This window comes from Homalodisca vitripennis, unplaced genomic scaffold (assembly GCF_021130785.1).
Source record: "Homalodisca vitripennis isolate AUS2020 unplaced genomic scaffold, UT_GWSS_2.1 ScUCBcl_2785;HRSCAF=7874, whole genome shotgun sequence".
Taxonomy (NCBI): domain Eukaryota; kingdom Metazoa; phylum Arthropoda; class Insecta; order Hemiptera; family Cicadellidae; genus Homalodisca; species Homalodisca vitripennis.
The window spans coordinates 19,452-34,373 of record NW_025778893.1 but is presented as its reverse complement, the minus strand read 5'-3'; the positions used below and the strand labels follow the sequence as shown (position 1 = coordinate 34,373).

The following is a 14,922-nucleotide window of genomic DNA, read 5'->3' as shown; positions in this document are numbered from 1 at the left end:
TGGATTTATTTAAACATGATCAAATTAAGAACCCATTTCAAAATTCCAAAAAAGACAGGAAACATATTCAGCTCATCAACCTGATAAGTATCAGTTCAACTTTCTAATAAACTCAATGAGAGGAAGTAAATATTCTTAATCAGGGACCTTAGGTTGAATTCACAAGTATTCACAACAATTAATTTCAATAAAGTATGATAAATCCCCAGAATATATCAGAAATCACCATGGCGGACAATAATAAAAATCTATCACAATAATCAATGATCAGTACTTAATGGCTATAATCAATATTCAATTATGACAATAAACAAACAAAGCAGGTGGCCACCGCTGAAAAGAGTACTCATGAAAACAAACATTAAACCTTTAAATGAACAGTGAGATATTTAATAACTAACATAATGGACAAATGAAGTGACGAATTGCATCACTGGCAGAGTCCAGAAATGCCCCCTGGAATGTCCAGAAGTCTCATAACCGCACCAATATGAAATAGAATCGTTGTATTTAACTTTGACTATCACAGTCTAAGTCCGTGTTGGCCAGCCAAATCCAAAATAATATTTATTCAAGTTCACCGAGTGGAAAAGAATGACTATTCTATCACTTATCGGTTCGTGACAGGCGATACGGTGAGTGAAGTCCCAGTGAGTAGGCACACGGCAGAGGCAATGCGGTGCGGCGGGGGGAGGGCCAATGTCACCACGGCCACCGGTCAGCGGCGACGACACGGGAGCGGCGATGCGACGTGATGCTGATGGCTGTGGCTGTCAACCAACCGTTCCGTTCGCTTGACGATGTCCGGAACGTAAAAATAAAAAAAACCCTCTAAGCAAATTTTCCCTGAAGAAAATGCTGAAAATCCACGACGTGAAGAGGGCTTCCACAATCCAAGTGAACAGGTCGGCAGCTCATCCAAAAACAAGCCTAATTGTCAAGACAACAATGCCATATCACCCGCTCAGGATTAAACTTGCCGGCGCACCGGTCTAAGGTCCAAAGTGGTGGCTCTGGCTCTGCGACAGCGCTTACGGCAATTTCTCAGCGCCTACATAACTTTGATAGGCAAATACTGCACGCTCAGCTTTAGGGAATGCATCGGCCAACTTTGCGGGCTAACTTCCGCAGTGGAAATGTCTAGTTGGGTGATCAATCCAACTTCCGAAATGAGGTCCATAAAACATAAACGTTACATGATAACCAATCGCCTATTGCTTTACAATGGCTGAGCTGGGAGGAAGAACAGCATAGTGTCCGCATCCAGCACGCGGGGAGGGGTAGAGAAATCAAAATCGAGGGATTAAAAGTAGACGGTTTTGATGGAGAACGAATCTATGAATTTCAGGGCTGTTATTTCCATGGGTGCTCAAAATGTTTTCCATTTAATAGAGAAGAACCACTCAAAGAGGACCCTTCCGACTCCCTGAAATTAAGGTTCGAGAGAACCAAAGCTAAAATGGCTCGTCTCCGAGCATCTGACTATGAAGTTATTGAAATGTGGGAGTGTAAATTCAATCATTTAAAGAAAGAACAACAATTGGATTATCTAAATTTTCTCCCCATTCTAAACACACTCCCACTTAACCCCAGAGATGCCTTCTTGGGGGGCAGAACAGGCAACGCAAAATCCTATCACAAGTGCGAGGACGGGGAAACGATTCAATATGTAGACGTTTGCTCCTTGTACCCGTTTGTCAATAAGTTTTCGCCTTATGTTTTATCCAATCCAAAAATATATGTAGGGGACAAGGAGTGTAGAGAAAGAGGCATGGAGGCCGAAGGTCTCCTGAAATGTAAAGTACTGCCTCCACTAAATTTGTACCACCCCGTCCTTCCAGCACGCATGAACAATAAATTAATGTTTGTTTTATGCCGTACATGTGGTCTGGAAATGCTAAACACAGACTGTAACCATAACATCGAAGAAAGAGCATTGACAGGGACATGGACAATGCAGGAAATACGCAAGGCTGTGGAAAAGGGATACAAAATTTTAGAAATGTACGAGCTTTGGGATTATAAAATTATTACTTACGAAGACGGTGGTCTTTTTAAGGATTTTATTAACAAATTTCTCAAGATTAAACAGGAGGCATCGGGCTACCTCTCTTGGTGCCTCACTGAAGAGGACAAGGCCAAGTACGTTCAAAATTATTATGAACACGAAGGTATCAGACTTGATCCTTCCAAAATTGAAAAGAACGGAGGTCTTCGCTCCCTTGCTAAATTGATGTTAAATTCTTTCTGGGGTAAATTTGGTCAAAGGGAAAAATCAGACAAAAACAACAATCATAAGAGACCCTTTTGAATACTTTCAGTTGCTGTCCAACCCTGAAATAGATGTAAATACTACTCAAATTATTAACGATACTGTACTAATTGTGAACTGGCAGCATATTGAAGAAGCCGCAGAAGCCCTAAGGACAGTGAATGTTGTGGTTGCAGCATTTACAACGTCACATGCTCGATTAAAATTGTTTAAAGAACACTTAGAAAAGTTAGGGAGGCAAGTTCTTTACTATGATACAGATAGTGTCCTCTACGTACACAGGGAGGGTATGCACAAGGTCCCCACAGGGGACTACTTGGGCGAAATGTCCGACGAGTTGGCTGACTATGGTCCAGGGTCATACATAGTAGAATTTGTTTCCGGAGGCCCCAAGACTTACGCCTATCTTGTCTGGTCAACAAATAAAAACGCACTAGTTGAAGTTTGTAAAATAAAAGGCCTTACTCTAAATTTAAAAACTAGCGAAAAATTAAATTTTGAAACATTGAAAACATTAGTTCTGAGTAATTCATTTGACTCAGTGGACATCGAAGAGAACAGAATAAGACGAACCAAGGACAAAGACATTGTTACAGTCAAAGAAACGAAGTCTTTTAAAATTACAGGACCCAAAAGGAGACTCGAAGGACCCTACGATACTGTACCGTTTGGATTTAAGAAACAAAAATTAACACTCTAACATGTTAAAAAAAAACTACATTTTCACCAATCACAACGTTAAAATTTCATTACAAATCCTGAGACATACATAGAGAGAAAATAAATGTAATTATAACCCACCACATCCGTTGGTTGTGACCGAACGTTCGTTGTAACGCTTCCTTCAGATGTGTACTACTATTGAATTATGTTATGAGAGCTGACCACGAGTAAAAATCTGAGATTATTTTATTATACAGGTATTTTAATTACGTACAAAAGAACTTTTTAAATACTAGATATTGTACTGTATTATTGCAGCAATTACATATAATATTGCACTCCAGACCCTTCTTTGGATGGTTGGCCGAAAGTGCAAAATACAAGTGTTTTGAGTGTATATCTGCCCTCGTCATCTTTACCTTCAAATGTCACGTAAGTGTGAATGTTTGATCACCCTCGCGTCGAGGGAGCGTCTGCTTCTAAGGCCGGCGTAAAACCTGTAAATCCTGGAGCAGTTCGACCTCTTTTTTACGGCCGGCTTAAAATCCGTAAGCCCGGGAGAGGTTGACCCTTGGACAGTGTGGAGGGTGAGACTGATTTGAAGGAGTGAATGTGGGAACTCAGTAGGATGCGTGGACTTGGGCATGGAGATGAACAAGTCTATGCTCTGAAACGGCTCTCAGCATGAATGAGGTCTCTAAGGCAAGCCTAAACTCCTGGGACCGTGATTGTGTAATATAGTGACCACATTGAATGTGTACTGATGACGGAGCCGATAAACGCTGATTCTCCTCTTCTTAAGCCCTCTGATAAGCCCTCTGATTCTTAAGCAGCAAACTGTTAGATACGTCATTACATAGTTATTTGCTCGAATGTTAGCATTTTATATTTGTTTATTGTTTTTAATAACATAAATACCTTCCAGTCTATGGATAAAATCAATTATCACAAACATTTTACTATACCGATTTTTCTACGTCACTTAAATATGCTCTTATGTGTGATCTCAGGTCAACTTCAATACATACACGCTGACATATCCATCAAACAATATTCACTCTGTAATTTAACCTCAAAATCAGAATGTCTATGTGCTTTAAATAATTATGCCCCTTAAGATTTTTTTCAAATATTGTGTAATTAAAAGTACCAGTACTGACTCTGTCACAGCGCATACGCATGTACACACACACGCAAATACCCACATGCACTACACAGGCTTACAGGTGGATACCAACAGTTTTATTTACAAATTTGTAGTTGACTCGTCTCATGTTCATTCGCAAATGAGCACTCAGATCGTTAACATGGCAACCTTCCTTAAGCTTGAATCTAGAAATATGGTTAACAGAAGTGAGAGGTTTCGTAAAACACGTAAAGAACTAACGTTTTATACTGACCTCTCCCATTGACTTAATAGATTGGCCCCAGGCATTTTCAGAGTACATTGTCGATCATATAAAAGATGGAGCCTCACCTACTGATCACTTTGGAATTACAATTAAACATCAAGGTATAGCCAAATAAGGGATTATACCTTTCATGGCAGCATTTAAATTAACCTCTTACGTGTTTGATGATGCGTTTGAGAAGACATTCGTTATTGTGGAAAACATTGATAGGGCCTTTAATTGTAACAGCAAACTATAGTAAAAGTACCTGAGCAGTTTTCTTCAGTAATAGGCATTTAGTATATCTCCTTGTATTATTAGTAGAGACAGAGAGAGGTTCGGCGTTGAGTTGAGGATCACTCTGTGTTTGCTTTGAAAGGTACACGGAGGAGGAATCAAAATAAGTACAAAGGCCCTTTTTACGTTTTTTAGTGGAGTGAATTGAAAGACTTTTACGTGTATAGTGACCTGTTCTTACAATGGATTAAAAAAACAATAAAAAATTACTCTCACTGACAGAGGGCTTTGGCATTGAGTTGAGAAGTCCTCTCGTCGGGGGTACAAAAAAAAATATGTTGGGAGGTAGCAGATTTGTCATGGAATGACTACCACCGTAAAGAGCGATGGTTGGGGCTCTTTACACACGTGGATAGGCCTACTGGGGAAGGAGCCACGTAAAAAATCTCCTAACGCGCCATGGTCCTACGCCCTGGTCACGCGGCAAGCACGTGTGTACCTAGCGTGGTGGGGAAATGTGACCACTCACCACAACACGGCTGTTAAAACATATAGACCTCACCGAAACATACGAGTATTTATAGGACTATTTCAGGGTTGGACAGCAACTGAAAGTATTCAAAAGGGTCTCTTATGATTGTTGTTTTTGTCTGATTTTCCCTTTGACCAAATTTACCCCAGAAAGAATTTAACATCAATTTAGCAAGGGAGCGAAGACCTCCGTTCTTTTCAATTTTGGAAGGATCAAGTCTGATACCTTCGTGTTCATAATAATTTTGAACGTACTTGGCCTTGTCCTCTTCAGTGAGGCACCAAGAGGGGTAGCCCGATGCCTCCTGTTTAATCTTGAGAAATTTGTTAATAAAATCCTTAAAAAGACCACCGTCTTCGTAAGTAATAATTTTATAATCCCAAAGCTCGTACATTTCTAAAATTTTGTATCCCTTTTCCACAGCCTTGCGTATTTCCTGCATTGTCCATGTCCCTGTCAATGCTCTTTCTTCGATGTTATGGTTACAGTCTGTGTTTAAGCATTTCCAGACCACATGTACGGCATAAAACAAACATTAATTTATTGTTCATGCGTGCTGGAAGGACGGGGTGGTACAAATTTAGTGGAGGCAGTACTTTACATTTCAGGAGACCTTCGGCCTCCATGCCTCTTTCTCTACACTCCTTGTCCCCTACATATATTTTTGGATTGGATAAAACATAAGGCGAAAACTTATTGACAAACGGGTACAAGGAGCAAACGTCTACATATTGAATCGTTTCCCCGTCCTCGCACTTGTGATAGGATTTTGCGTTGCCTGTTCTGCCCCCCAAGAAGGCATCTCTGGGGTTAAGTGGGAGTGTGTTTAGAATGGGGAGAAAATTTAGATAATCCAATTGTTGTTCTTTCTTTAAATGATTGAATTTACACTCCCACATTTCAATAACTTCATAGTCAGATGCTCGGAGACGAGCCATTTTAGCTTTGGTTCTCTCGAACCTTAATTTCAGGGAGTCGGAAGGGTCCTCTTTGAGTGGTTCTTCTCTATTAAATGGAAAACATTTTGAGCACCCATGGAAATAACAGCCCTGAAATTCATAGATTCGTTCTCCATCAAAACCGTCTACTTTTAATCCCTCGATTTTGATTTCTCTACCCCTCCCCGCGTGCTGGATGCGGACACTATGCTGTTCTTCCTCCCAGCTCAGCCATTGTAAAGCAATAGGCGATTGGTTATCATGTAACGTTTATGTTTTATGGACCTCATTTCGGAAGTTGGATTGATCACCCAACTAGACATTTCCACTGCGGAAGTTAGCCCGCAAAGTTGGCCGATGCATTCCCTAAAGCTGAGCGTGCAGTATTTGCCTATCAAAGTTATGTAGGCGCTGAGAAATTGCCGTAAGCGCTGTCGCAGAGCCAGAGCCACCACTTTGGACCTTAGACCGGTGCGCCGGCAAGTTTAATCCTGAGCGGGTGATATGGCATTGTCTTGACAATTAGGCTTGTTTTTGGATGAGCTGCCGACCTGTTCACTTGGATTGTGGAAAGCCCTCTTCACGTCGTGGATTTTCAGCATTTTCTTCAGGGAAAATTTGCTTAGAGGGTTTTATTTTTACGTTCCGGACATTCGTCAAGCGAACGGAACGGTTGGTTGACAGCCACAGCCATCAGCATCACGTCGCATCGCCGCTCCCGTGTCGTCGCCGCTGACCGGTGGCCGTGGTGACATTGGCCCTCCCCCCGCCGCACCGCATTGCCTCTGCCGTGTGCCTACTCACTGGGACTTCACTCACCGTATCGCCTGTCACGAACCGATAAGTGATAGAATAGTCATTCTTTTCCACTCGGTGAACTTGAATAAATATTATTTTGGATTTGGCTGGCCAACACGGACTTAGACTGTGATAGTCAAAGTTAAATACAACGATTCTATTTCATATTGGTGCGGTTATGAGACTTCTGGACATTCCAGGGGGCATTTCTGGACTCTGCCAGTGATGCAATTCGTCACTTCATTTGTCCATTATGTTAGTTATTAAATATCTCACTGTTCATTTAAAGGTTTAATGTTTGTTTTCATGAGTACTCTTTTCAGCGGTGGCCACCTGCTTTGTTGTTTATTGTCATAATTGAATATTGATTATAGCCATTAAGTACTGATTATTGATTATTGTGATAGATTTTTATTATTGTCCGCCATGGTGATTTCTGATATATTCTGGGGATTTATCATACTTTATTGAAATTAATTGTTGTGAATACTTGTGAATTCGACCTAAGGTCCCTGATTAAGAATATTTACTTCCTCTCATTGAGTTTATTAGAAAGTTGAACTGATACTTATCAGGTTGATGAGCTGAATATGTTTCCTGTCTTTTTTGGAATTTTGAAATGGGTTCTTAATTTGATCATGTTTAAATAAATCCAAGATTTTCTGATATATATACAGTATTTAATTTTCCTTGATAATTTAGTGATAGTTTTGTGGAATTGAAAAATATAACAAGCACAATTAGATTAAATAAATTGATATATGCCAATTAAATTTAAATAATTTTGATGTGTAACTTAGAGTCCCCTCAGGACTTGATTACAATTAGTTATCAGCACTTCATACTTAAGGATGGAGTTGTGCCGAGATACACAAACATAGTGGTTTAGTAAAATTTGAGTTTATCAAGGTGAAATAACTTTAGATGCTATTAGTGGATTTCCAGGAAACAGTGTATTATTGGGGTTCATATCATAGCTTGTGAACCGAGCATGAATAAATGTAAGGGCTTTGGGTCTGCCTTACTGTGTGCTTTTGGAAGGGTTTCTTCCCCGTCGTTACCCTCAGCAACCTTACCAACGGGGTGGCGCCCATTAAACAAATAATTTTCAACAACAACTTGAAGAATACAGTTAGGTTAGAGCCTTAGCACCTGGGACTTGGAGTTCTGCGCACAAGTATTATCAGAACCTACCCTTCTCCCTGAGTCTGAGTCGGAGCAATGTTGCCTCATGCTTTTGTGGCATGGCAATCAACCATACGGTATCTGTTCTTTGGGACCAGGCCTATGGTGTTCGGTTTCAAAAAATTCCGTCTAAAGACCAAATTACAGGCACTGGCAATGGTGACGGCTTCCATGAAGGGATCAACGTTACATTCTTTCAAAAACATGTTTCTAAACTTAATACACGCCTGCGCCAATATGTCTACATCTGAAATACAGTACTCGACAAGTTCTTTTTGGAAATCAAATACTACATTTTGGTTAAGTTGGTCGTTGTGCCAATTTTCAAAATCTTTGTAAGACTTCTCAAACATGGATTCAGGGCAATAGTACTCCTTGGGTGGTATGGGGCCTACATAATTTTGATTCGCTAGGGTATTGAAGAGATGAGGGAAGTAACCCTTCTTCTTCTCCGGGGGAGATCAAAGGCTTTGGGTAGTGCAGAGAGGGCCATGGGGAAATAATTTAGCGAATCGATAAATCTGACGTTATCCAGTTCCATGAGAATGACTTTAGTGCCACGCATAATTAGCTCTGGAGTGAATTTTGTTTGTTCGAGAACGTACTTTAGCAGAAATTGAAAATCAAAACCCTGACCGTTATGAGCCATTACACAAACGTTTTTGAATTTTTTTCTCTCCTCCATTACGTAATTCATAAATTGATTCACAGGATCACTATCAAAGATCTTTGTTCGGTCTTTGCACATTTCACAAGATTTACCATCAATACATTTCCAACAAAATTGTTGAGAAACACAAAGGTTAACTTTATGAACTCTAGATTTCCCCTTCCGTTAAAATTTCATCTTGACGGGTCTCCAAATCAAAGAAAATAAAAAGAAAGTCTTTAGTTTTGGGTTTATTTTTGTCGACCCGCATGTAACATTGATGGTTTGGTGGCATGAATTCGTTACAGATTTTGCAAAAAACTTCACCGCACACATGTTTTGATTTACGGTTGTTCAAAAACACAAGTCTTTGGCACTGTAAACATTTTTTTACCGACTTACAACGTTCACTCTTATGGGCTGTAAAACTGTAAAACAGATCTGATTTTTCATGGTCACGTTACAGTCAGGGCATAAAATTCCCCCATGCTCCTCTTTACACGGTGGAGAAATGATCTGACACGTAGGACAGATATTTGAACACCTGTGTTCACCTTTGTGGTCGTAAGGGACATGGCACGCCTCACAATAGAAATGGCACGCAAAAAGCTGCAGTTAGGCTAGTTATTACGTTGCAATGGCAGTTATGGTACAGCAAATTTATTTTGTACTGAGCATCGGAGTTATTACCATTAAAATACACTTCTCGACCTTTACTGTTGTAGTTATAAACTGTAATGTTGTACTTTTTGAGGTGGTCTTGGAATTTTGTAAGTTCGGGGATCCCCGCTCCCTGTTCTGAAATTTGGATACCGGCTTTGGTCATCAGTTTTTGGGCTCTAAAAGTTTGTCGCTTACCCTTGTCCTGCCTTATTGCTTTGAACTGAGGATCTTTTTTGGCGTAGTCTTTGGCCACAACCAACGCACGGGGTAAACACAAATTGTCCACATTTTCTATCGATACAATACCTGTTCGTGCTTTGCACTCTTCGTGAAAATTATTGTACAAGCCAGGTCTTCTGGGACCACCACTGCCTACTGGACTATTGGTGCGGGTGCACTTAACTCTAAATGTGTCCATGGACTTTATCGAATCCGTATTACTTTGGATAAGTTTTCCAAATATATCCCAAATTATATCCCCGTGAACTTGATTTGCAGGTCTATAAGCGATATATTCGGAATCTTTCGTTCTGAAATTCAGAGAATGTAAGGTGAAGCCTAGGTAGTCATTTTCGGTAGTACCGGCTTTCGCCTTTTCGACAACACTCCCGAAACCCTTTTTAATCCAATCAAGTTCGGACACTCCTTTGGGTACTGGGTTAAACTTGAAAACTGTTTCTGACCCATATGTTCTAAACCTTCTGCAGTAGGTTTCACTGGTATGCATAACTTTTACGGGATCCATATTGTATGTAATTAGCTCTAAAATAATACAGCAAACAACTTTGATACAAGCTTTTGGAATGGGTGTTGACTGTTCAACGTCACGTCTAAGAATGACAAGAAGACCACGTTACGCGCTTAAGTAAGTGTAGGAGCTACGCATGCGCAGTAAACCTTTTTACAGTGCACTGTGGTATGATGTAATAACCGAAATAAATTACACAAAACTTTATTATAAATACGACACATAAATAAATGAACGAAATCTATGTTGGGTTTGTCACTACGATACAAACACAGTAACACAACGAATTAACTTGTTCACTTTCAGAAAAGCACAATAACACTGTATTAGATTTAATAACAAAGGAACAATAGTATAAACACTTTAAGAACACACACAGTGTAAAGGAGTTTAATGTCTGTGATCGCTAAATAAAGCACAAGCACTTAATAAACTGAAAATGTAAATAAAACTCCTATAAGCTAATTTACTTTTATAAAATTACTATGATAGTAAAAAAGCACTTAATAAATATAAAACACACTAACACCGCTGACTCACTCTAAGAAAGCGTCACTATAGCATTAAAAATACAACCACTCGATAACACTAAAATAACACTGAGCAGAGCACTCAACACACGTCCTGCCTCTTTGACGTCCACTGAAAAACTGACGAGAGAGAAGAATGTTGCCGCTTTTGTAGGGAGCCGACCAATGGGAGCTCTGGGACACTAATTTAGACCAATCAGGGACGCGCTTATTCCGATCAATGAGGTCTCTTAAAATTGCTCTTAAAAAAATAGCTGTACCGTTACTCGTCTGGGTTTTTACAGGTAACCGCAAACCTCAATCATCGCGTCCGGTATGATTAACTAAATTCAAAGTATACGAAGCGTGATACGTTTTTGAAAATAGACTAATAAATAAGTTAAAGCTCTTTATATCACACTCGGGAGAGAAATTAAAACTTATTACACACCGAATGCAGTACCTATGTATTATTCCGGCTGTATTCCGGATGGCAGATATCCCGTGCTGTACTGAAGGTATTATAATAGTTATTAGTTTTAATATTGTTGTAGAAAATGAATTATCAGAGTCCGAGGATACAGGTAACCGCAAACCGCAAACTGTCGGTCACGAGCAGTGTCTTGAGCCGGTGCAATGAGTAAGTCACTGTGGTCGAGATTTCATAAAGTGCTAGTATAGATTATAATATAAACATTAGTATATCGCTGTATAATATTGATTTTATGTAAACTCGGGGTCTCGAGACGATTGGACTAATACCTCTGTATGCGTCTCTTTATAAATAAATAGAGAGAGAGAGAGAGAGAGAGAGAGAGAGAGAGAGAACATCTTTTATTCACAATCATCAAGATTTGATAAGCGTCAATACAGTCTTCAAATTTCAAATAACATGTTGAGTTAGACTAGACTTGCAAAAGCTAGGTCATTGTCCTTCCAAGAGAGAAACTCATTCACTGCCTAGAATGGCCGCTGCACAAACCACCTCCTCAAGTGTCGTTTGAAGGTGAACTCCCTTAAGTTCTTCAGCTCATCCGGAAGGAGATTGAAGAATCTGGAACCTGCGTAGGAAGGTTTCTTCGCAAACAGCGCTGTGCGATGAGAAAGAAGGTTGAAATTGTTCGCATTCCTGGTTCGGTGCTGGTGGATAGATGAATTTATCGGTGAGTTACTATTGCAGGCTTCCATTATAGTTGCCAAGATGTAAGCTGATGCCACGGTTAGGATTTCCCACTTACGGAAGGTTTCCCTACAGCTTTCACGGAAATCCCAGTCCAGCCATTGCTCTAATCGCCCTCTTCTGGATAAGTAGGATTCTCTCCAAATTGAAGCAGGACGATCCACCCCACAAAGCGATCCCATAGGTCATATGGCTATCAAACAAGGCAAAGTAAGTCGCTCTGACTGCCTCCTCAGTTCCCACAGCTACAATTCTTTTAATGGCAAATAAGGCAGTGCTAAGTCTCCTGCAAAGACAATCTATATGATTCTTCCAAGAGAGGTCAACATCCACAACAACACCCAGGTGTTTGGTGTTGTTTGTGATCAGAAGATTTGGGATACCACATATTAGCTTTTTCTTTGGTCCAAACAGCAACTGCTTTGTTTTTTCCTCGTTTAGAACCAAGTCATTCCTGGAGCAGTAGTCAGAGGCCACACTCAAAGCAATGAAGGAATTGACCTCAACTGAATCCACATTCTTCCCTGATGATAAGATGACGGTATCATCGGCATACATATAGCAATTGCCATAGGGGTTGACATAAGATGGTAAGTCATTAGTAAACAATATAAACATAACAGGACCCAAACACTGATCCTTGAGGCACACCTCTGCGTACAGGCAGAGGACAGGATCTTGACCTGCACAACTTCCCCCCAGTGACGTGAGAAATTTCCACAATTTGTGACCTGTCTTCCAGATAGTCAGAGAACCAGCAGAGAGCCCTTCCATCTATTCCCAGGAAGCTCAGTTTTGATAGAATCAATTCGTGGCCTAGGCAATCAAAAGCCTTACTCATGTCGACGAAGATCCCGGAGACGGAGTAGCCATTCTCTATGTTGTTGATAATGTCCTCTAGAAGTTCCACCCAACCTGTCAGTGTCGACCTACCCTTCATGAAACCATGCTGACATTTGGTAAGAAGGCCATTTATATTGAGCTATTGAAATAGTCTTGTTACGACAATCTTCTCGACGATCTTTGAGAAAGTTGGAACCAACGATATTGGCCTATAGTTTGCCCATGTCCTCTTGTTTCCCTCGTTTATGGAGAGGAAAAACCTTAGCCACTTTTAGTTTAGAAGGGAAGCGTCCCTGCTGAAAGGAGAGATTGCATATGTGTACAAGTGGCACCAGAAGCTCCTCCTTGCAGAACTTAACCATTCTGGAAGAGATCTCGTCCAAACCAGCAGAGGGTTTTTGCTTTATAGAGTCGATCGTCCTAATCAATTCCGCCTCGTTTGTAGCTGTAAACTCATTCAGTCTTACTAGGCCGTTGTAGACTTCCTCGACAGTTGGATTAGGAGGTGAGTGACCTGAGGCAACAGCCGAAGACTGAAGAGTTTTTTCCGCAATATCGACAAAAAACTGGTTAAAACAGGAAGCAATTTCATTAGGATCCGTGATGTTCACTTCGTCAACAGACAAGGATTTTACTTCAGTTTGTGGGACTTTGTTAGGGTTTCGCTCGCAGTTAATCACATCCCAGATGGCCTTGCTTTTATTATCGGATGTACTGATGTGGTTGGAGTTAAAGGTGCGACGAAGCTCTTTTAATTTTAGGTCATATGACTTTTTTAAGGTGTTCGCTCTTATTTTATCTCCATGACCTCCACTGAGAAGATATTGATTGTTGGCTTCCAAGAACCTTCTCTTCAATTCTCTGACCTCTTCACTGCAGAAAATTTCTCTTGTTTTGTTTCTCCCACTCCTAGATTTTCTCGGAGGACAAGTAAGGTCAAGGATCAGTGTGACTGTTGCAATGAAATTGTTGTATGCATCGTTCGTGTCACTGCAGCCTAATACATGATCCCAAGATTCCAGAGCCAAACGATTTTTTAACTGGGTCAAGTTGGTGAGATTGGTGATTCTTCTGGATACAATGGTGGGTTTCTTGAGAGAGATCGGTAGCTGCAGTGAGCACACCTGTCCAGTGTGGTCCGAGATTCCAGTAGGAACCACCCGTACCGTTACTTGGTCCAAGTTCAAGTCAGTACAAACGGCATCGATGGAGGTAGCCGAAGTTGGGGTGATCCTGGTTGGTGGAAGTTGTATTCTTGCCATGGAAAAAGATGCCAGGAGTTCATTTAACATGCTTCTCTCAGTTGTTGATTCGAGATCGTTAATGTTTATGTCCCCAATGAGTAAGACATGCGAATTATTATTTGTAGGAAGTAGATCCAGGATCTCCGCTAGTATCTCAAGAGCTTGTCTGGTGTGGGCTAGACTACCTGAAGGAGGTCGATAAATCCCCACTATAAGCAACACTTTGGAGTTGCTCAGCGTGATCCTCATTGCAGCAACCTCACAAACAAGAGGAATACTAAGGTGTTCGAGTTCCAGATGAGATGTTTCATTCTTCAAGCTATTATTTTTTGTAGATCGCAACTCCACCCTTCATGCGATCTTCCCTACAATAAGCCGCCACCAGAGAGAAATTTATCAGTTTAGTGTTCAAGATCTGTTCAGGTGAGTTTCCATGTTCTGTGATAACTACGAGGTCTGGGTTCAGCTGAAGGAGAGTGTGGTTCAATATTTCAATTTTATTTTGTATCCGGTCTACATTTTGATGGAATATGGTTAGATTCATGGTACCGTTAGCTAGCTTAGGCTCTGAGATGAGAGTCTTGTAAGAAATTTCAGGAGAATCTGTTATCGTCTGTGCCTTGAGCTCCTTACTGGGTCTAAAAAAGACTTTGCTGACGGATTTGAGTTGACAGCTGGCAAAACGCCATTGGCAGGGACAGGTGGTGTGATGTGGGAAAACTCTATCCGACTTACAGATGGTTTCGTGTTCAAGAATTTCATGTCTAAATGCTTCAGAATCATCAGCTGCTACAACTGTTATTAAATTAATGTAAAAATCTAAGTGTTGGTGGTAAAATTCTTCAACAGTTTGTCCCAAGGGACGTATCCTTCCGTTACAGGGGGGATTACAGACAGATTTATTTGAGGGTTCATCGCTAGGCTTGTTCATAATACTCTTGTCAGCAAGAGTGCAGTTGGTTGTGGGAGACTGCTCTGGATTCCTCTCTTTAAGGGTTTCATGGGAGTCATGACAGAAGGAATATAGGGACTGGTAGTTCTTCTCCAATGCCAATAGGTCAGCTTTCATT

At 40.7% G+C, this 14,922-nt stretch overlaps 2 protein-coding genes across 2 annotated transcripts; both read right to left on the bottom strand.

Annotated features, from left to right (window-relative positions):
• Positions 1 to 12,363: 12,363 nt before the first annotated feature.
• Positions 12,364 to 12,705, bottom strand: LOC124372231. The gene has a single exon (XM_046830606.1). The coding sequence runs from the start codon at positions 12,703 to 12,705 to the stop codon at positions 12,364 to 12,366; it is 342 nt and encodes a 113-aa protein (XP_046686562.1).
• Positions 12,706 to 12,817: 112 nt separating this feature from the next.
• Positions 12,818 to 14,101, bottom strand: LOC124372230. Its single transcript, XM_046830605.1, has one exon. The coding sequence runs from the start codon at positions 14,099 to 14,101 to the stop codon at positions 12,818 to 12,820; it is 1,284 nt and encodes a 427-aa protein (XP_046686561.1).
• Between the last annotated feature and the right edge of the window lie 821 nt (positions 14,102 to 14,922).

Coding starts and splice junctions, on each gene's coding strand:
- LOC124372231 (XM_046830606.1), bottom strand. CDS start 12,705: ATGAAGGGTAGGTCGACACTGACAGGTTGGGTGGAACTTCTAGAGGAC.
- LOC124372230 (XM_046830605.1), bottom strand. CDS start 14,101: ATGAGGATCACGCTGAGCAACTCCAAAGTGTTGCTTATAGTGGGGATT.